Here is a 24102-nt window from a genome sequence, read left to right as displayed (position 1 = left end):
CAAGAGCCATGTGCAGGGCCGTCTTAAAACTATGCTAGGGCCCTTGGGCATATAAGAATTTGGGGCCCTTTTGGAAAGTAAAGAAAGCGAATTAAACTAAAAATTTTCTACTATGATCTTCTATTTACTTTGGGTAATCAAATATTCTGTTACTGTCTATCCTTCGGGGCCCCCCGAGGATGGGGGCCCTGGGCATGGGCCCCATGTGCCCTTATGGTAAAGACGGTACTGGGCATGAGTGAAATTTACTTTGACCCTAAACCACATATCACCTCAACTACTAGACGGAGCACATAAGACAAACCACAACCGCTTATTTTAGTTGTGTCCACAATTACGACCAGTACTTACTCAAAAAATCCCAATAACAATTTAGCTTTGGGGTTATATAAATGGGCTATTAATATAGTATAAAATGGTGTAAAATACAAGTTTGTACTGCTGCTAAAACTACTGCTCAAATCGTAGTAATCCCAAAAAATGTGCATTTTATAAGTAAAATTGCACCTATTTGTGGTGACCTGGTGACTTCATGCTCTTTGTAAACGCTTAATAATGCAGTGTCAGTGTAGTCTGTGCCCTAAACTTAGCTGCTAAATAATCCGAGATTCTCACATATTACATTAATAAAAGGGAGGGTTATTTGGCATTTTGTATGAAATTAGCAGCACAAATTCATATAATATTAATAGTCTGCATATTAGAAACATCGATTTTTGTAGGCCAATAAGCCCTAAGTTAACTGGTGTACATTTTAAAAGTAGTATAAGCTTTAAACATGTTAAAAAACCATCCTTAAAAATACATCTCTGGCAAAATTAAATGCTGAGATTTTTGGATTCAGATCATTGTTAATTTCGTTTCGTATGAAAATGATTTTACCTACTACTATATATTATTTACATGTCTAATAACACTGAGTAGATCCTTATCGTTGATAACATCCAAGGTCGGCCCCACAGTTGGGGCATTTGTGGTGTATTACCATGCAACTATCTATGCAGCAAGGGATGAGGCAGCAACCGCAGAAACATCTGAATAAAATAATCACAACATGTATTTTTTCCTTTGTTTCGCATTAGTAAAGGATTAACCAGTATAATAAACTCATTTCATAAATTGAAGCGGTTAGAGTATCAACTGCTTCCCTTTTCTTCCGTGTATTTTGATCTTGGGTAGTTATTTTTTTTAAATATATTTCTTGACATGACTTACTTACCCCAGCAAAAATATGATAGCACCAGATATGTATGCAAGCAGGCCTGGTTTCGTTTTAGTGGCAGTGTCTATTTCAGCATGGCAGCTTGGGCAGATCATGTGGGTAGGCTGTGGTCCAACTGGTACAACTGTAGTTACAATTTGAGGTCCGGAAGCTGAAAAAAAACAAATATACCAAATTGGAATCTTTCAGAAACAAAATCTAATTTGATCCTTCCCGATAAAAATGTGATGGTATGAAGAAGATACAAAACCATATCTATAAGAGATCAGTCAACCTATTCTATGGAACCGGATCATAGATTCCACACAAATTCAAATAAATTGCAATCAAAATGTTAACTGCTACGGATATGAGTTTTCTAAAAGATTTTCTTGGAAAAACAGATTCTGTAGAAGCGTTAGTCAGCCCGTCCCGTAGTGCATGTTATCAAGCATGACTTCATCGCATTCTTAAACTAAAGTTGAAACAATTAATGACTAATTAGTAAAATTAACACAGGCTATTTCTACCACCATAAAATTGTGTCAAGGACAAAAATAGTGTTAACTTCAATTTAAGTACAATATAATATTTTATACACACAACTTAATAATAGGCTCTGGTATGTGGAGTCAGATTGTTAATTGTTTCCACCTTATTAAGCTTCTTTATTCAGCAATTTATGTTGTGGATTTACTGTGATTTATAATTTTTAAAAATTTCAAACATACCTTCCTACTAGACACAATCATTAACAACAACAATGTTTTATCAAAGAGATAATGTTTTACACATATTCAAATGTATGCTGTTGAATGTCCTTGCTTTGGTAATAGTAGATTCGTTACAAGGCCACTGTTATGAAAATACTCAGGATGTGAAAATTTATTTTTGAAAGGTTACAGTTTGACAAAATGTTTACTTACTGGGAGGATAATGAGGAGTGTAGGGGCTGGAGGGTCCGACTCCCCCGACCGCCTGCGAGTAGCTCGGCGGCGCCGCCGGCGGTGGTTGCACTTGCACGTGATAACCATTGCCCCATCCGTATGGGGGAGGATTACCACTTTTCTCCATGCTACCAACAATTACAATTATAACTGACAAGTGAACACAATACTTTTAAAACCAACAGTGTGCGCTGTAATCAATATCACAGATACGATGATGCAATACAAACTTGAAAGCTATTTTTAGGTATGATTCCTACCGAACCATTAAACATAAAGCAGATGCTAAGGAACGTGCTTCAAAGATATATTTACTTGAGCGTTAGAGCTGAATAATTGTTTTAAAGTAAATTATACATTCACTAATAATTCCTTTTTCAATTTCAATTATATTTAATGTTAATCAAAACAAAGGATGCTGAGATTGATTGATTACAAAGTTTGCGCAGGTGAAAACAGGGTACAAACAAATTTTAATTTTTTAGCTATGCTATGGCATGGCAAGCATGGGCGAACGTCGTATATTAAACAGACATGAAAAATTCCAAACCTACCAACATTCGTTCATAAAATGTCGCTGTCATGTTGGTCATTAATACGATATGATACAATTCTCTACCCTTTGTCAATGCTACCATAATAAAATTTGTAGAAGAGAAGTTATACAGTTTCAATATTATTATGTTGGATGAGTATTTTATTTTGACATATCGTTAGTTCAGCGGCTGTCAAAAGTGTCAAAGTTTGTTATAGTTATTGGAAACTTCAGAAAAGTAGGCTAGAATAGGTAGGTGGAGTAAAGGAAGTCTAATTTTGATATTTGATGTAACCAGCTACCTGTTTTCCTTGTAAGTAAATGTTGTCATCCCAGAAGGATTAACAATATAGTTGAAGGTTGAACTGATGACTCATAGTGTCGGATTTGTCCTTGTTATAGTTGAGTGCCGAGTTTGTGTTAACGAGATGTCTTCTCCACGCCCAAAATCACCTCGTACTCCTGTTTTGCCTAAAAAGGAAGACAAGGCAGAATCATTCTGGGACAAAATTGGAACTATAGGACGCAAGAAGGGGATTAAGGAAGGTATGATAATACTATTTACACTTTTAGTATACCATTTGCGTGTTTGCGTAGGATGTACTAGCAAGGACTACTAGTTGGTACTACCAAAATGACTTCATCGTAAATACTTGGGTGGTTGCATTAGCAGATTCACCAAATAAACATGACTTATTACTTGTAATTCATGAGGGAAAAGTGTAGGTTTTTTGTACAATCCACAAACCCCAAATAACAAACCATTTTAATAATTTGTATACAAATGTTTGACCAATCATCTAAACAAAATATGAATAACAATGTTGTGTAACCCTTTGTGCTATGTAGCCTCCTAAATTATTCTTTGATTTCCATAGGGAAGAATGCAACTAGGTATACCCTGAATACAGTCAGCCAACAATAAAATTGATATTAGTGCTTTAGTAAACTTGGTGTGTAAATCAATAGCATTAATAAAGTCTTGAGTTCTGAATTTGAAACTTGATGATGATGAGTATGCATATAGTATTTAATGGCTCTATGTCATGGAAGTAAATACATAATTATAATGGTTTTATGTTAAGTGCATTAGTCTATTCCATAGGGATCTTTGGCTGCACAACTAAAGTCATGTGGTTTTATTTTGAGATCCATATGAAATAGTCCTATACATAAAGGGTTTTTTTTTGTACAGTACAAGAAGTTCAAGCAGAGGGTAAATACGCTATTGACTCACCGGGAAGCCCAACTGCACCAGAAATTCCACCAGAGGAGTACAGCTTGCGTGAGTAATATAATTAAGGGGCTACCCCACGCCAATGACCTTCGATCTGAATCCCTTAGTTTTCTAATGTTTTTTGTGGCTTATTATATTAACAGCAATGGCTTTGAGCAATATAGTATCCCATATTTACTTCAAAGTTCATTGTCTTCGAGATATTTGGCATCAAAGTTGAACAATTTCAGGCTAAAAAACTGGTTTTCTGGCCATAACTTTTGTGTTAGTTAGATTAAAATTTAAACCTGGACACGTTTTTCTAGACGTCAAAGACAAACCCAAATATATGTAGATTCAGTACATGTAAGATCCTTCACTGCAAACTAGATACGAAAAAAGTGTTTTTAGGGTTCCGTACGTCAAAAGGAAAAAACGGAACCCTTATAGGATCACTCGTGCGTCTGTCTGTCTGTCGTCCTCTGTGACAGCCCATTTTCTCGGAAACTACTGGACCAATTAAGTTGAAATTTGGTACACATATGTAAATTCGTGACCCAAAGATGGACATGATTTTTTTATAATTTTAAAATACATAGATTCGAAGTTATTTAAGAAAATAGTCAAAAAATGACCATTCCCCCCCTTTATCTCCGAAACTACTGGGTCTAAAATTTTAAATAAAATACACAAAATAGTCCTTTACCTATAGATGACAGGAAAACCTATTAGAAATGTGCAGTCAAGCGTGAAGTCGGACTTATGTACGGAACCCTAGAAACGCGAGTCCGACTCGCACTTGGCCGGTTTTTTTTAGACAATGTTTAATAAATTCATAAAAAAATAAGTATTCATTTCTTTCAAAATCTGGTGGACAAAACCGGAGATAAAAGATTAAAAAACCGACAACCATTTGTCTTATAATTCTAACTGTAGTGCAAAAAAAGGAGATACGATCCAAAACTTGACAAAAATCAATGAAAACCTCGGGTAGCCCCTTAATACATTATAATACCTTAGAATAATCCAAGAACCCTACAAATTTCTGACAAACTGTGGTTAACTTCATGACCATACATATGAAAATAAGCGATGTAGGTATTATACATATTTTAAAACAACTGTCAGTATATTGGTGTATTCCCGTTTGTCCCTGCCGGGCATAAGAAATGGATCATTGCCATCTGTCCCGCCTTCAACAATACACCAGTATATCTAATTCTGGATACAACTTTTTTGAAACTGTGCTGAAGGAAAAAGGACCTTACTTTAAGACGAAACGGGAGCTGAGCTAAAAGTCAATTTTGAGATTTCAAGCTGAATATACCCGTCGCTCTGACGGGGCGTGAGAGACTGTATTTGTGTGTGTAATGCACGCACACAGATGCGTGCGCTTGCACCCGCGCGCGCCTCATTGCCGACAATTTGCAATGTTATTTTTCGTGCGTTACTGCCACGAGGCGTTCACTTATTACTTACTGTGTTGCGATTGAATTTTTTGACCCGGCTTACGTTTACGGAACTCGATAATCTTTCTACTACTGTGACTTGGCTTTGTTTACTTGACTTTGCTGATCAGCTTATTGTTTTGGACTCCGTGAGTTGTGGTTACCTATTGGACCGCACGCAATTCATCTACCTTTATTCAAGTAATTAAGCGTAATTAGCCGAAACCTTTATAAGAGTGTAATTCATAAGAAGTACATAAGATATCATTTATGTACTGGTTTGCTGTTAGCTTTTAATTGTATCACTTTAAATATATGTTACTCAAATAACTAACACGGTTACACTGTTGTAAGAACAATATTTTTCAGGTAGGCCTTATTATACCTACTATAGGCCTTATTACCTCCTAGTACCTTAGTAGTAGTAGTACTACTACGGAAATTGATTCAAAGACTCAAGACTGACTTAAGTGGCAGTAGGGTGTAGGGTTTTTTCTAGGCTTAATGAGTTCGCTGAAGCTTATTTTTTATACTTAGCGCACAGAACCACTAGTTTAACAGTATCAGCTCTAACCACATGTCACCATTTTGTCCTTTACGTAACAAACTCAGGGGCCCAGAATATCCGATGTACCTATCAAATCAAGGTTCTGTACCAAATAAGGCCCGGTTATTATAGTTCGTTATTTTTTAGCATTAGAAAGAAGGTAAACAATCATGACGTGTCTTTTTATTAATAATTATTGAAAAACGCTTTCAAAAATTAGTTTATATTACTTATGAAAGCAAAAGAATATAAAAAAGTATATGATTAATACATACATACATACATACATACAATCACGCCTATTTCCCGGAGGGGTAGGCAGAGACCACGGATTTCCACTTGCTACGATCCTGACATACCACTTTCGCTTCCTTCACATTCATAACATTCCTCATACACGCTCGCCGGTTTAGGGTGCTCTTGCTCATTAATATGATTAATATGATTTATAATTCTAACATATTTGCTATGACTTATTTTTCAATGGTAATTTTTAATAAGACATGTCAAAATCTGTTACCTTAATGCAAAAAAAACGAACTTTAAGCGTGCTAACTTTCAAAATTTCATTTTTTATAAGATAGTATAAGTAGATGGGCAAAAATTTTGCGTCCATGTCCACCAGTGAGTAAGTGATTGAGATACCTAAACATTTAACTTTATAATGTAAAATGATATAATTTACTAACCTACTCGTTTAATTTCAGGTAGGTTGAATAAGGAACCAAGTAACCATGGGGAGGAGCAGTATTTACTAACATTTTCTTTTTGGGTCTTCAGAGTGTATCGTTTCCTTTTTTTTGCACATATTACACTTAAATATATATTCTCTGTGTAAACCCTTACGTCTTTCAATGACAAAGGCAAGATCAGCAAATGTACAATTTGTATGATCGTGCCTGATATTTGAGATCACAGAAAAAAAATATTTTAAATCCACTATTCTGCGACCTTCTAAAATTTTGTTATATCATGATTCATGATCAAAAAGCTCGGATTCAATAGTCATATCAAACGTCGATTATGCAGTTGATGATGAGCTTGCATTTTCTACCATTGGTGCTGCAAATGCATCAACCGGTGGCGATAAACTTTGCCCTCTTGTAAAACAAATTACTATTGTGATTGTGTCCAGCAAAAGGCCAAAATTCGGTTTACTTTCCTGTTTAAAATATTACTAATTTATTCATATTTCAGATTAGGTACATAGGTAACTGTCTGAATGTTACAATGCCAGCTGGCAAATTCTATCACATTTGTTTGTTTGGTAGTCATGGTAACATTCACTTACATTGATATCCTTATTAAGATCTGTATCTTATTATTTTTTATTTTTTTTATTTTATTTTATTTATTTGGGGCATCAACAGCAATACAAAAAGTAAAAATACATGGCACAGTGAGCAAAATACAAAGCCAATAACAGATGTCCACAATAATACAGTTAATATGCAATAACTAAGTGGAAACTATACAAAAATGTTAAGAAAAGAGAAGGGAGGAAAAATACATTTCACAAAGTAGGTGCATGGGCTTGCGTAACGTGTGTGTGTGTTTACGTGCATGTGTTAGTGTTTGTGTGTGTGTGTATTTGTCTGTGATAGAGTGTATGGTGTGAGACGACTACGATGAATGTATGCATTATAATTTACTTATCTATCTAGTTATATTTTGTCAATTGTCGCTAATTTTGGATTTCAGTAGCAGTGACCGAACACGATTCTTTAAAGTTGTTTTTGTGCAGTCGAACAAGTCGATACTACTAAATTGTTTATTATATAGTTTTAGAATACGATTGATGGGCGAATTTTGAGCATAGTTGGTATGAACTTTGGGTAGACTAAACAGACAACGCTCAGAATTCCTAGTTCTAATTGATGGCACTGAGAATTTGATCTCCGACAGCAAAGGAGAATTGTCAATTCGCCCCGAGAGTATGTCGTACAATACAGTAATATCTAGTAAAACCCTTCTATCCTGGAGACTAAGTAAGCGGTGACGAATACACCTGGACTCGTAGTCGGTATCCCATTGTCTGATACGGAAGCCCAGGTGGCGCAAGAAGGAGCGCTGGATTTTCTCTATTTTTTCCTTATGAATAATATACTGGGGAGACCAAACGCAGCTAGCGTATTCAAGGACGCTTCGGACATAAGCATAGTATACTATTTTAATGCATCCGACATCCTCGAATTCACCACAGACGCGAAACACGAAACCCAGATTTTTATAAGCACGGTTCACAATATCGTCGATATGTTGAACGTATGTTAATTTTGAATCAAGGGTCACCCCAAGATCCCTCACTGAGTATACTCGTTCTACAGCTTCACCTCCGATACTATACTGAAACTTAATTGGACAAGGACTACGGGTAAAGGAGATTTGGGCGCATTTTGTTATGTTTACAGTTATACGGTTGTTAATGTAATACTGAGATAAACGGTCCAGATCACTCTGTAGCTGTTGACAGTCGCTGAAACTACTGACATCCGTGAAGATTTTTTTGTCGTCAGCATACATAAGAAACTTTGAAAATCTAAATACTGAGTAAATATCAAAGAGATATGCGTTGTAAAGCAACGGACCGAGGTGCGACCCCTGGGGGACACCAGAAGGGACATTCACAAAGTTTGACCTGCATCCACCGAGGACTACCGCTTGCCGCCTGTTCGACACGTATGACGTAACCCATCTAAAGACATCACCACGGAGACCCAACCAGTGTAGCTTGCGAAGCAGGATGACGTGATCCACTCTGTCAAATGCTTTTTCGAAATCTGTGTAGATCACGTCAACCTGCTTTCTTTTATCCATATTTTTAACCACGAAGTTCGTAAAATCTATTAGATTCGAAATTGTAGAACGATTTCTGAGAAATCCATGTTGCTGAGGGGGAATACCTTTGTTAATTACATCGTAAATATTATTTAATATAATTTTCTCAAACGTTTTAGCGAACTGATTTAAAATTGATATAGGGCGATAATTTATTATTTTAGATTTGGGTCCTTTCTTGTGAATTGGGACAATTAAGGCCTCTTTCCATTTTTCCGGAAATAAACCCTCAGATAGAGACTTTTTAAATAATATAGCAAGTGGATGACTCAGGCTCGATGCACAGTGTTTAATAAAAAAGGGGGGGATCCCATCGCTGCCAGCGCCGCCATTGGGATTTAATTTAGATAGTAAATTTTCTATTTCTACGGGTGTAATATTTACTGCCGAGACAATCTGCTCGCTGTTACAATAGGGTGGCGCAAGATGCATCTCAGGGTAAACTGTGAGAGGCAAGCTAAATACGGAGTGAAAAAAATTATTAAAACCTTCACAAATCTCAGCATTATCATCTAAAGTTTGACCTTGGTATTCAAATGACTTAGGGTATGCGGAACCGCCCCGGCGAGCTTTTACAAAAGACCAGAGCTGCTTTGGATTACTTTTTATCCCATCTTGGACCGAGAGGAGATAACGTTTCCAGCACATTTCTTGCAGCTGTTTTTGACGTTTGCGTAATATTGAAAAACTATCATAATCAAGAGGATTTCTATATTTTTTCCATTTAGAGTGCATGTTATTCTTTTCTTTAATAACCTTAATTAAGCAGGTGCTGTACCAAATGGGATACTTACGTTTATTAGAGCGGGAATCAAGTGGTACGTGCTTAGCAATTACCTCGTTAAGCACATTATAAAACTTAGACAGCCCATGATCCATTGAGTCTGAGGAAAGGTAAGAGTGCCAATCAATGTCATTAAGGCTATTATTTATGTGAGTATAATTACCTTTGCGAAATTTAAATTTTGGTACCGGAGTGTCTTTTAAAGGGCCGCAAAAGATGTCACTTATAGTTATTTCAAGAGGAGGATGGTATTTATCTGCGGTGACTAGAGGAAAATCAGAAATTAAAACCTCAGATGAGAAATTGGCAAAGACTAGATCTAAAGTATTATTACTACAGTTTAGTGTGAAATTATGTTGTTCTAAGTTTGCAAAAAGAAAGCTTTCGACCAGTAAGGATGCGGCATTTTGGACTCCTACAGCTCCTCGTCTTTCAAACACTGGCAGTGCTTCGCTACTCCATTTAATATGAGGCAAATTAAAATCTCCTGCTACAAATAAATACGCGTTGGGTGCTTCAGAGAACACCTTTTCGAGCATAGAGTTTATGTTCGTAATATTATTTGCCAGTGAGGGGCCCGGTGGCGCGTAGATTGAACACAGGTGTAGATTTCGGCAATACTGTAACGAGGAGTCATTAATGTGAGAGCGCAACGAAATAGCTGGAATAGTAACCCATAAACATTCCGTGCCAGTGCGCAACCACTCTGGACGCGCACGGGCCCCCAGGGATCGAAGCACCAAAATCATTACGCCGCCACCGTCGGCTTTACCGCTCAACACTCTGTCCCTGTCCAATCTAAAAACATCGTATCGCTGATCACACAGTTCCGCGTCTAGAACGCCGTCACATAGCCAACTCTCTGTAATAATAATTACGTCGTAATTATGACATAACACATTTCGATAAAACTGAAGCGTTTTGGTACGTAACCCGCGTGTATTCTGATAAAATACCTTTAAATTCTTTAGAGGAGACGTGGTAATGGCGCACTTGGAAAGTACTGATACGAAGTATACAAATTATATTTAAATTGGTTGATAACCAGTGATGTTAGCGACATGGTAAAGCGAAGTACTCTCGTGACGTCATGAAAGGGCGACTTCAGATTAACATTTATAAGTGTATTGTGTGACTTTGTGTAAAGGTGTACTATGTGTATGTGTAGTAGTGTGAGTGTTACGTTTACCCTTAATTGTAATAAGTAACAATTATTTCTTAAAACAAGACATGCAAAATTTTGAAATGAGAATAAAATTGACGTCAGTAACAGTAAGTTAAACAATTTTGCGAAAGTCCGAGGCTGAACGAATGTGAAGAAATGGAGCCTGGTCAGCCTTACGGACGTATATATTACAATTCTTGACCCAGACATATTTATAATTCTTTGAAGAACAGTAATCTTTACAGTCTTTAAATAACTTCTTATTGGCAGGAGTCAGATGGTCGTGAACGAAAATCTTTTGCGATTCTCCGCTGAAGCCAATGTCCGCCGTTGTAACACCACGAGATCTGCGTAATCCGGATAAAATATTATCTTTGAGCGCGCGCTGCCTCAGCTTGACAATAATATTTTTTGGTCGGCCTTGTAGGGGGCGCGCAGGCTGAACCCTGTTATCCAGACCTTAAAATATTGCCACCGTTGCCCTTTAAAAAAATACTGTTTAAATAATTGGCTACTCAAACAATGCTTCTATAGTATAAATAATGACTACACAAAAATGGCTAGTATTGTATATAATGCACGAAATAAGGCCCGATTCTTAAGCGGGTTTAAATTTTGAGGCCATGTCCGCTAATACTATAGACAAAATATCAAGTTTAATAAACACAAAAAAAAAACATTGATGGGCCTTATTTTATAATTTAGGCCTTACTTTGTAATTTAAAGTAGAGTTAGGCCAAGAAAAATCTATAGCGATTTTGATAGAACACGCAGTGCAAGTATTATTTCAAACGTCGCTTCTATGAAATTATGACATATAAATAACACTTGCACTGCGTGTGCTATCAAAATTGCTGTAGACTTTTCTTGGTCTGACTCTAAAATATTCTTTATTACACCACAAACATAAAAAAAAATTTAAAAAAAACCGGCGAAGTGCAAGTCGGACTCGCACACGAAGGGTTCCGTACCATTATTTATAAAAACGGTCACCCATCCAAGTACTGACCCCGCCCGACGTTGCTTAACTTCGGTCAAAAATCACGTTTGTTGTATGGGAGGCCCCACAAAATTTTTTATTTTATCCTGTTTTTAGTATTTGTTGTTATAGCGGTAACAGAAATAAATCATCTGTGAAAATTTCAACTGTCTAGCTATCACGGTTCGTGAGATACAGCCTGGTGACAGACGGACGGACGGACAGCGGAATCTTAGTAATAGGGTCCCGTGTTTTACCCTTTGGGTACGGAACCCTAAAACCGATTTACAATGTAGATAAAGGTAGCAACAGGCGGTCTTATCGCTGTTAGTTCTTATTCTTCGTTTGTTTAGCATTATCAGAGTGAAGGTGACGTGTCTTTTTTAAGCATGCAATCGTATAATTATTTAGCTTTTTTTGTAATAGTTATGTACTTAGTGGTTAATATTAGTATTTACTATTTTTTTTTTCAATAATGCTTAAAAACGAAGTATAGACATGACAACCAAATATTAACGCCATTGTAGGGCAGGATATACAGAACATGAATCATTAGTACTGTCACGCTCCGTGATTGTTGAGCCATTTAGGGTTCTAGCTAAATTGGACATTCCATAGAGCACGAATAAGTATGGAACAACCAATTCAGCTAGGACCCTAAATTGCTCGACAATTACGAAGCGTGCCTGTAGGTACCTAAAAATTTTGTTAACCCATTTTAACCATGCAATAAAATATTTTAGATTTTGATTTCTAATTTGAAATATTAGAATCAAAAAGTTCATAATAGATTGTATATCATAACTACAAAAATGTGTTCCCTACTCTCAACCCAAAACCCCTTGTATCTTAGGATCTAGATATTTTCACACAAGACGGTTTATCGATAACTTCTTACATCACTAGATTATCGACATTAAATGTCGACTATTGCCCATCACTTTTCTGGCTGTGTACGTATTTAGAAACTTGACTCCGCCCCTAAAATTAGTGCGATAGGGACAACTGCAGCTGAGGCGAAAAATCCTGCGTAAAAATGACAAAAATCGAGGTTTCGTAGTCCTCTTTTTCCTCCCCCAAAACTTAACCAATCGTAACCAAATTTGGAAATCTAAATGATTATGAAATTATCTGTGTCGGACCGTTTTGCTTTTTTGGCTAATTGATATCAGTTTTGAATACCACGCCTCTCATTGCGGCATAGTCTATTAGGCCATTTTGGCCGTTTTTGAAGGGCTCTAGCGCCTTAAAAAACAAAAATATCAAAAAAAGCAAAACGGTCCGACACAGATATTGACAATATTAATCTGTGTTGAAAAAATCATTGCTCTAGCTTCAAAAACCACGGAGGAAAACGAGGACTACGTTTGTATGGAGGAATGACCACTCCTGTTGGCTCTTAATGTGGAAGAGATATTAGAAACAAAGACATTTGTAAAGGAGCATCCCTGCAATGAGGTCCCTATGTATTTGTCATTGTCCCTTTATTTCATTTCATAAATTTAACAAGTTTCAAACATATTAATTGCAAATTTTAGTTGACAATGAAGAAAGAGCCATTATTGAACCTCGTTCACTAGAGGATCCTAGAGTCAAAGAGCTGATTCAAGTTCTGATTGAATGGATTAATGATGAGCTTGCCATGCAAAGAATCATCGTTAAAGACATCAGCGAGGATCTTTATGATGGACAAGTACTTCAGAAGCTTCTAGAAAAACTTGCCGAGAAGAAACTTGATGTGCCTGAGGTTACACAATCAGAGGAAGGCCAAAGGCAAAAGTTGGCAGTTGTGCTCAAAGAAGTTAACAAGGTATGTAATCCAATTAAGCTACCACCTACTATGGATAAATGGCAACTAAAAAATCATAATTACTTGTTAAGATAAATAATAATAAAACCTTTTTATACCTCTAAAAAACGCGAAGGCGTTATATTGCAGTAATTGATGGGCTATAAGAATAAATTTAATATGACATGGAGCTTGAATTTGTTATGCCTTGGACAAGGAATATTGGACAAGTAAATTACATTCAATCATTCACCATCAGTGTTATTTTTTAGGGTTCCGTACCCAAAGAGTAAAACGGTACCCTATTACTAAGACTCCACTGTCCGTCCGTCTGTCTGTCACCAGGCTGTATCTCACGAACCGTGATATCTAGACAGTTGAAATTTTCACAGATGATGTATTTCTGTTTCCGCTATAACAACAAATACTAAAAACAGAATAAAATAAATATTCAAGTGGGGCTCCCATACAACAAACGTGATTTTTTTGCTGTTTAATGCGTAACTTCGTGCGCAAGTCCGACTCGCACTTGGCCGGTTTTTTTTTCATGTCTGTCTGAATAATCAAAATATTAACTGTACTGGAATTGTTACATATCCAATTCCTATCAGTATTATTGTTTATGAGTCGTATTGCTCGCCCTGTATAGTGTAATGTCTTAGGTGGGTTTAAAATAAATATTAACGGTTAAAAACGCTCCTAGCCTACATCCGTAAGGTTTTATTTAAAGGAACCCCTAAAAGTGTTGCAAATCATAATAAATTATTTTTGTAGGCTCTCTATGGATCACCTAAACCAGCTCAGAAATGGAGTGTGGATTCAGTTCACTCAAAGAACATTGTTTCCATTCTGCACTTGTTGGTGGCTCTCGCGCGCCATTTCCGAGCCCCGGTGCGCCTCCCCGAGAACGTCAGTGTCAACGTCGTCGTTGTTAAAAAGGATGCGCCAAATCAACTTTCCCACAGGTTGGTACATGTTAATGTTGCCACATATTGCGAAATATTATATAAGTGAACAATTGCGAAGTTAGCACAAAATGTGTAACCCTCTTATTCATAATATATAAAAAAAACTTTACAAGCCTCAATGTATGTTGTATTACAAATACATTAATAGGCAAACGATTAATAGGCATTGACATATGTAGATGGTCAAGCAAATCTTGTCAGTAGAAAAAGGCGCGAAATTCAAATTTTCTATGAGACGATATCCCTTCGCGCCTACATTTTTCAAATTTGCCGCCTTTTTCTACTGACAAGATCTGCTTGACCAACTATATCTAAAGACGGGCCTTTCGGGCACTAAGTATGGTGCTAGTTCAGAGGGCCTACCGCGAACCATGTTCGACGTGTTGCCTCTCTGTCGCACTTGTAAATTCGTACGTAAGTGTGACAGGGAGGCAACACGTCGAACGTGGTTCGCGGCAGGCCTTATTCTTATTGCCCGTAGGCCCGTCTTTAGAAATGTGTCAATATTAATAGGTATCTATTAGGGGATATTACTGCAATGTTCTGCCGCCGAGTGCAGCACTACCGACTCAGTAAATTCATAGACTAACTTATTATACATACTGTGCCTTAACCTGTTTTTTTACAAGTTTTGACAGACAATAAAATATGACATTGCTGCATCAAGGCGGTTTGTTAACAAGGGCCTACCGGTAAACGCGAAAATCGAAATTTAGTTATCTGCCTCTTTATCGTTTGAATATACAAAAGCGATAGAGAGATTAGATAACGAAATTTCGATTTTATTGTTTCGCGGTAGGCCATGTGATTGACGTGACGTGTGATGTGTCAATGTGGTTTGTTTACTGTATGTGCCACAAAGGTGCCAGCTACGCAGAGCTTTGCCTAATATTCCCTATTGAGTCTTGTAGGGCGTTTATAAATAACCCCATATCGTCGTTGCCCTTACCAAATCTGATATGTGCGAGATTTTAATCAAATGAATTAATACATTATGTATTTTGTTGTTAGGTGACTATTTGTCAATCAAAAATCGAGCACATATCAGCTTTGGAAAGCGCAACGACGATATATCAATATACTTAAATTAAACAACACATATTGTATGTAGCTGGGCGCAATAAATTAATAAAATAACTAGTATGTTACAATGCAAAGAAAATAGTGATACCTTTTGCCTATGAACGGCGAATAGTTATTACCATTACCAGGCGTGTCTTACTCCGCGATTTCGTCGCTTTGCTACAGGTAGCTAAAAGTACATCCGTTCGGCCTCAATTTTGGGGTTTGCCATACGTAAGCCGCGCGTGGCGCTGTCGCCACCTAGCGGCCATATCTGTGCTGATCGTAACAGATGCGTTTTGTTAGAGAGTGAGTCTTCTGTACTTAGTAGGTACTATCAAAGAGAATAGATAGTATAGAGGGGTCCTGTCATAGTAAATTTTGTAGTCACAGTAAATTTACTGCCATCTATCGACACACGACTAAAACTCAAAATGAAAACGTATAAAACTATCGAAAAAATGTATATATATGGATAAACGATTTTTATATCATTTTGACCCCTGTTCATTCACTGATACCTATGTGTTAAAATTGTTAAATATAAAACGGTGGCGCCATCTATCCGAGAATGACTTTTTCTTGATTTCCGAAGCACGTTTTTTTCTTAGACTTTATTCATCTTATACGGAGTTACATATGTCTTTGGTACTATTATTTATTCTGTGCCATTACCAAATCACATAAACATGAAAATATTAAAACTGAAGCTTTTATGCCAAAAGTGCAGACAAGGTAACATCCAGATAGTACAATATTGTAGCAGCAAATTCGACAGCGGAAGTAGATGGTGCTATAAGTTTTGATTAATTTAACCATGATTTAACCTCTGGTTGCCTCAATTTAATAAAAAGTCGACTGTGCTGCACCCTAAGTATTGTGTGGCTGTGAACGGTTCATTTTTATTTGTATGTGGATTTAGGAATAACGTGCTACTTTGCCGGCGATTTTTAATATTCCTTTATATATTTGGCGACCATAAAGTAATGCCTAAAGATATTTATGAATAGTCCATTTACTTCTCTAAGCAACTGCATACTCATTTCTCATATTTTGCATGTAGTTTATTAATTATGTAATAAATCATAACATTTATTAACAAAACTTATAAACTATTATTAAAATTAAGTATAAACTAAATAAATTAAATGCCTAAAGCGAATTTTAAGTAATGTATGTGTAATGAATTTTAAGTATTATTAAGTTGCCGGTTTTAAGTGTATGGTCAACACTCCTGGTCAAAACATAATTATGTAACCATTATTTTCAGAACTTATATCGAGGATATCACAACTACCTACGACGACCTTGGTATGAAAGGTGAAAGGGATGCGTTTGATGCTTTGTTTGATCATGCTCCAGACAAACTTCAAGTTGTCAAAAAGGTATGTTAGTGTTTCTTTTCGAACTTATTTTTGAGCCTATCGCATTATTTTTTAGTTTACGATTTACCATCGAAAAAGCATAATAGGAAAACTAAAAATTTTAATAACATTGCAAATTTTTAAATTTGCAAAAATATGTAACAAAAATATATGAAATGAACTGCCGCCTAAAACGAATAATTCGCCTTAAACTGCCAATGTTACAACAAGGAAAAAAATAAAATGTAGGTACAAAAATGCATATAAGTATGTGCTTTGCTGAACAAATGCTGGTTCTTATAAACCAACTTAAGCTCCTACTTTGTGAAAGCACCATTTGTTACAGTGGAACTGCTGAGGAAGACCATAAAATGATGGCTTTGCAATGTTTTTTTGTTAAGGAAGATACATTATTTTTATTAACTGTATGTACAGTAAGCATCAAAGGTAGCTTAGCAGACTATTCGTCAACAGTATAACTCAACTTAACAAAAAGAGATACACATGTCTCTTTATATATTGAACAATTAAACTTGCAGATACCTTTGAACGTAAGCTGTCGAGACAATTTGTAAAATGAATCGAGGATGGTAGACACTTGGCATGTTGTCTCATACGCTACTATTGAAGCTTATGTTAACTGTTGTATAACTTAGGGTCGGTTGCACCAAACTGTTCGTCTCGTTAAAGAGTTCGCTAAACTTTTATATATGGAAAGTTTCATAGTAAATCGCTGGGGCGCGCCGGCTGACGTTGATCAGTCTGTCAAATGTGGTTGGTGCAACTAGCCCTTATACTTGCTTTTAACATTGAAAATGTTTTTTCGATCGCATCAGTATAGCCCTCCAATTTCAGCCAGAGTGTAACATCGCCCTGGTCTCGGTGAGTTTTAGGGCTACATGAATAGTCCAGGTCAAAAGATTCGTCTTAACAAGGGCTACAATATGTTGAAAAAATATTTTGAAAAAGTCAAAAACTCTTTTCGAAAATCTCATAAATTTAGAAAAATGACGCATTTTTTCGGTGTCTTTTCGCACTAAATCGACAATTTATCGATAAAGAAAAGCGATATCGAAAAGTTAGGCTACATTTTGAAAAAACCGGACCTCTCTATCTCTTACGGCCTAGGCTGTGGCTTTTTTTAACTAGCCTCATATTTTTAATTTTCAGTCCTTGGTTACCTTTGTAAACAAGCATCTAAGTAAGGTGAATCTCGAAGTGATGGACTTGGACACCCAATTCCACGACGGGGTGTTTTTGTGCTTGTTGATGGGTCTCCTCGAAGGATTCTTCGTGCCTCTCTACGACTTCCATCTGACTCCTCAGGACTTTGATCAAAAAGTGCATAATGTTGCCTTTGCATTTGAACTAATGCAAGATGTTGGCCTAGCCAAGCCAAAGGCCAGACCTGAAGGTAAGATTACACGTTGCCTTCATTAGCGCCCCTTGCACCATTCCACTAACCCGGGGTTAACCGGTTAAACCGTTAACTTGTACTCTGCCCTGTACGGCTACCACCAGTTTTGACATTGACATAACGCTCACGTTTACGTAACTTACTTTCTATGCATCTCGCTCGTACTCGCATATGCGAGCAATAGTGCAAGCGAGATGTACAGAAAGTAAATTACGTAGACGTGAGCGTTATGTCAATGTTAAAACTGATGGTAGAGGCTCTGCTTATTGTATGTGCAGTACTTGCACGAAAATCATCGTTTAAATAAAGAACTTATTTAAAGAGAACAAGATAAACAATTGCATGACTTTTGAAATGCGATTACTGCATATATGTTGTTAGCACGGCAGTACTGGTAACCGTGGTAACTTCAGATTTAACCGGTTAACCCCGGTGGTGCAAGTGGCCCTTAGGGTATTAAGTAGGTATATCACAAATCCGATTTGCGATTTCTTTTATTATCCGTCAAGATTGACTTGTGTTTGTATACAGAACTAAATAAACTAAACTGTAATAGAACTAAAGGTAAATCGCTGGCCCAATATTGTAATATTGGGGTTTCACTTTTATCGATCTGAAATTTGTTCATTGTCATAGTGATATTAAGTCTAATTTCAAGTATCTTGACAATGTAACATAGAACTTTGTATTATTGAGCCAGCGAAATGTAGTCGTATAAAATTATTTATTTACCTTTCTTATTATTGCAGATATCGTGAACTTGGATCTGAAATCTACGCTGCGAGTGCTTTATAACTTATTTACCAAATACAAAAATATGGCTTGAGATTCTACATCGTTCTGTTTACTTAATTTCGATAGTTTTATAGTGGAAACTTAAAATACTAATAAGAGTAATAAGTATTAAAAATGAAATGAGTTGAATGAAGAGAGGTAATCAATAATATATTTTATAGGATTTTTATTTACTAAAATGTAAATGTTGTGCCTTAATAGTTATATTATAAATAAACTTTAAACTCACTAGACATAAGTTTTATTTTAACAGACACAACTATAACAGCGCCACCTGTCGAGTTTGATTTAAGAATCATCATCGCAACTAAACCGGTCTATGGGCTATGGGTGGTATTCTACCTGTCCAAAGTGTATTTTGTCTTAAATTTTGCTTAATGAGAGAGTGAGACGCAATGACAATAGACCAAAATATTGGACAGATGGAATACCACCCTATCCTATTTGCTGCTTGATATTAGAAAAAAAAAATGTCATATGTCCAAAGAAGTCTGCCATACTAAATGCAGATACCGTGTCCGTTCCGTCGGTGGCAATATCTTTGTTACGAGTAGATACCTATACATACTGCAATCATTTGAAGCAATGCGTTTTGCATGTAAGTAAATAGTTAATTTCCTCTTCTATTCCACCAAATAACGGAAAATGAAATTGAATTTCGATTGTAAAACCGTTAATTTTTTTTTATCAAAAAATTCACAATTCGAAATATCAATAAGTCTCCTACCAGTCCTATCTAGTTTTGTTTTTAAAATTCGAGTCGTCAAATGGACATTGACGCGACAGTATCTCACCCGCAAGATAGACTACCCGACTTTTCCTAACTGTATTTATTAAAGAGGGACGGGTAGTCGATCTCGCGTGTGAGATAATGTCGCGCCAATCATGTGCTAGCCCGAGTGGACTTTCCTTCACTTTCTACTCGTATTGTGCTCATGGAGGGGACATACGTCTAATAAACAGAGGGCAGAATTGCTCATGGCAAAAATCAAACGTCAATAGAGTTGTAATGTTGAATTTTATCGACTATCTAATAAACTGAAATTATATTTACTAGGTAAATATAATTTATTTATTTATTAACAAAACTAAACCTCAAATCCATAAGCAAACAATAATAGACTTGATATGAACATTACGGAATAACATTTAAATAAAAGATAATATAAAACGATAATTTTAAAAACTACATAACTTAGTACTGCATTTTTAAAACTACCTAAGTTTCAATAATACAACCTAAGGATTCAAATCACCTGTGAACAAATTTTCATCGTATAAAATGTAAAAGGTGACTGAACTTATCGATAGCTGAAAAAGTCGATAAAATTCAACGTTCCAACTCTATAGACTTTTGATTTTTGCCATGAGCAATTCCGCCCTCTGCTAATAAAACATGGTCTTCTCTTCCCAGAGTGACACAAGCCTACGTCACAATAACATGGCCGCTATATATAGCGCTATCGCATATTATCATATAGCGCTGTCGCATGATGACGTAGGCTTGTATCAGTCACGTGACCACGAAAAGACGGGAAGAGAGTACCAGGCGGAGTATATTATTATACCATGCGGATAGGAAAAAATAAGCATTTACTTACCGTTGGTGCCCAGGCACAACTAGATCTATACAAAAATGCGAGGTAAAGTAGTAATAAAACACAAATTTTGAACAGTGTAGTTTATTTTCTAAAATTTTAATAGTCGTTTATTGTTGCTAATACACATTATGAAAATACAATAATTTGCCGGCAAGATTTAATAATTATCTAAACATTTTATTGCTTTTGTCAGGTAATTATTAACGATAGCCTCGACAGATGTAGTTTTTCATGTCTTTGACATGCGTTGATTGCTTTCCATTTTATTTAGCATCAGCAGTTAATTTCAAAGCAATGTTAACTTAAACAGTAAAAAAATAAAATAATGGACATCAGGTCAAATACTGTATCCGGATATACAAATATATTAAACGATTTAAATCGTGCGCATTTTATACTTTGCAACATTAAGTTATAAAATAAAATATTTTCATTCATAACCAATTATTACTCTAAAAAATAAAATGAATACAACAATAATATAGAAATAATAAGTCATGGTTTTCATAAACAATTCAAATTGCCTATGCTGAGCTACTCCATATGGTATATATTATATTATACAACTACAGTAAAAAATTGAACATAGATAGGGGTCTTAATTAGGTAAGTAATTAGAAGATTGGTCGCTTTAATAGTGCAGTGACATGACATGAAGTTAGGCCACGGTTTCTGTCGACATGGTCAAAATAGGAATGATATATATCCAGCCAAATAATCCGCTATTGTTTTTACTAGATGCGAAGTCTAAGACAAATAATTTGTCTTAGACTTCGTGTAGCGAATTATATGTAGATGGCTACGTGGTAACTTTGGTTGACAAAAGTTTATTAAGTTACCACGAAACATGTGCGCTGTACGAAAGGCTGTACACACAGTACCATCTTTTAACTTCGTAAAACCCAAGCCAATTTTTAATTAAATAAATAAATAATAATAAATTACGAGGATAAATCAATGAAGTTTTGATCCAGATAGATAAAACCAAATCTTGGAAATTCGCATGCATGATTTTGACCCTTCGTTATTTAGCCAATTAAGTATACCTTCCTTATCTGCCCGTATACAGTTCGTGTCAGTTGAATAAGAAATAAATGCAAAGCTAATCGTAAGATAGCTTACGATTAGCGTGTAAGTAATTACATTGGGTACTGGATAGGGTAAGGTTATTAAAAAAAAAAATAAAATTCCGATAGGTATCACAAAAAATCTAAAATTACCTATACTTGTATCACAATCGGTCAGCAATGTAGTTATATTGTGGTACGCAGAATAATGCGTTTTGCTTAGCGTAGACATTTACATAAATGTCTTGTGTTTATGGCCCGCAAACAGCAAAAGTTCAAATATTGCAGATCAACTATGTACCTTTTATAGAAACATGATACTAATTGCTGACTCGTGATACCCATCAAATATTGATTTATTTCACATATAATAAGTAAGTGTTATAATCTGTTTTATTTCATTTTATTTATTTGATGTAACATCTTTTTATGTTGACCAATAGTTATTTACGATACAAGTGCGAAAAAGAGGAAATTCGAAACGAGTGGCGATAAATTAAAACACGACCGAAGGGAGTGTTTTAAATCGACACGAGTTGTGGTTTACTTATTCGCACGTGTATCGTACAACGTTTTACAGTCCATATGGCCCTTTAAAATTTGACATTCGCACGAAAAGTGCTATTTTACGCACTAGTGCGGGAAAATAGGACCATATGTACTGTAAATAAATTTATGATTGATTTCGGTTCAAACACTTCACCGTTTCTGCTTTATATTTTATAATTATGTCTGCATAAGTAAATACTGACACGATAAGTGAGCATGTGATTACAAGGTGTATGATAATACTCTACCAGCCATTTAGGCAAAATAAGCTGCCGAAATTCAGTCGATAGTTATGGATCACATCACATAGTAAGGGAGTGGTGAGAATGACATCACATTATTTAATAGAAACACGTTGCTCGTGAGAAGACACGACATCGTAACGAAGTGTAAACATGAGTATTCACCCGAAGCACGAACTACATATAAAGTAAAATAGTTTTTCTTAAAATTATAGAAAACATTGCGTAAACTAATAATCTAATAAGTACTGTTATTTGCTGTAAGACTCGATTAACTATCCCTGCATCACTTCTAAAAAAAATACGGGTCCATTCCTAATATTCCTATGCTAATATTTATAAAACACTTGTCTACAAAACGATGAACTGGCCGCCACCAATAGGCTGACACCATTTCTATAAAACTTAATATAAATAATAAATCATACTACATTATTATTGGAATGTCTCAACGTAAATATTGATAAAGCATACTAATGTAAATATAAATATTGTAAATAATACTCGGAATAAGCTGGATTTTGGCTACTGCCTTAATGCGTACGGGCTGGAGTGGAAATGCTTACATTTCTGGGAGCTGAGATCAAACAATTTGGCATGTTTGTCATATATGTGAATTGATTTCGCTTGCTCACACTTACCACGTACAAAAACTTATCTACATCTTCTACCCTCTAAAGAGTAAGTATGTAGTAGTTAACTACTGTTTAACCTAGACTATTTCGACTACAACCTTATAAAAAGATTACATCTATAGTGCATCAATGTAGTTGGCAACACGAGTTTTTGGAAACTATGGAAGAGTTAGACTCCTACCGTTCTGATACGCCTGCGGGACCGACAGCCACACACTTAACTCGACCGTCTTGAGCCCAGATTCATAAAAGTGTAATCAGTACGCAGGCGAATCAGTTATTTTCACAAATAGTTAAACTATTGTTTAGGTCTCACCAGCACATACCTCAAGTGAAGTCTTCTGCCAAGTGTCATTTCGTACGTATTTATTATTTTATTAGTTATTAATAGACGTAAGTATTACTAGAGAATTTGGTTAAATATGGTCTTCTAAAGACTATAGTTAGAACTACAGTTTTATGGATTAAACTACTGTTCTATGGATTATGTATACGCGATGCGAGCCACCGAACAATGTATTATTGACATCATTTTACATTAACTCTTCGATAAACAAATTGACAGCGATATATCATTTCCCCAATTATGAACAAAATTAAACCAAAGTTAAGATAATTAAATAACAAACTGAGTGAAGTATATGTTTATGGATTTAGCATTTACAAATGCATTTAAGTAAAATGTAAGGCTGTGTAACGTCATAAAAATATACTTATACAATGTTTTAAACGAAAATAACACTCAAAAGTGTCAACAAAACCACACCTTATTAATTTGAATAGTTTGACAAATTTTAAATAACTTAGTTATTTCTTGTTTTATACGAGTCTTGGTCTTTGATTGCAAGAAAAAGTAGATATTTAGAATTTGTAATAAAGAGTGAGCGGAAAACATATGAGTACACCGAGTTCATATAAAAATACTAATAAATAATATGCTTATTTATAAGATG

General features: G+C 35.7%; 2 protein-coding genes across 5 annotated transcripts; one reads left to right on the top strand and one right to left on the bottom strand.

The window, feature by feature from the left end:
• Positions 1 to 760: 760 nt before the first annotated feature.
• LOC134805274 (LITAF domain-containing protein) lies at positions 761 to 2606 on the bottom strand. Of its 2 annotated transcripts, XM_063778591.1 has the most exons (4): positions 2512 to 2606; positions 2128 to 2276; positions 1220 to 1373; positions 761 to 1034 (listed from the first exon to the last, which is right to left on the bottom strand). In XM_063778591.1, the coding sequence occupies exons 2-4, from the start codon at positions 2273 to 2275 to the stop codon at positions 929 to 931; spliced, it is 408 nt and encodes a 135-aa protein (XP_063634661.1). In that variant the 5' UTR covers position 2276; positions 2512 to 2606; the 3' UTR covers positions 761 to 928. The 2 variants fall into 2 exon arrangements, with proteins under 2 accessions (XP_063634661.1, XP_063634660.1); XM_063778590.1 differs by lacking the exon at positions 2512 to 2606 and having other exon boundaries at positions 2128 to 2385.
• A 256-nt stretch (positions 2607 to 2862) lies between these two features.
• On the top strand, positions 2863 to 19261 carry LOC134803968 (beta-parvin). 3 transcript variants are annotated; one of them, XM_063776813.1, is made up of 8 exons: positions 2863 to 2935; positions 3086 to 3229; positions 3879 to 3968; positions 13199 to 13470; positions 14224 to 14414; positions 16750 to 16864; positions 18014 to 18257; positions 19010 to 19261. In XM_063776813.1, exons 2-8 carry the CDS (start codon positions 3112 to 3114, stop codon positions 19084 to 19086), a joined length of 1107 nt encoding a protein of 368 aa, XP_063632883.1. In that variant the 5' UTR covers positions 2863 to 2935; positions 3086 to 3111; the 3' UTR covers positions 19087 to 19261. The 3 variants fall into 3 exon arrangements, with proteins under 3 accessions (XP_063632883.1, XP_063632881.1, XP_063632882.1); XM_063776811.1 differs by having other exon boundaries at positions 2872 to 2996; XM_063776812.1 differs by having other exon boundaries at positions 2884 to 3009; positions 3098 to 3229.
• Positions 19262 to 24102: the final 4841 nt, after the last annotated feature.

This window comes from Cydia splendana, chromosome Z (genome assembly GCF_910591565.1).
Source record: "Cydia splendana chromosome Z, ilCydSple1.2, whole genome shotgun sequence".
Lineage (NCBI taxonomy): Eukaryota > Metazoa > Arthropoda > Insecta > Lepidoptera > Tortricidae > Cydia > Cydia splendana.
This window is presented reverse-complemented; position numbering and strand designations above follow the sequence as displayed.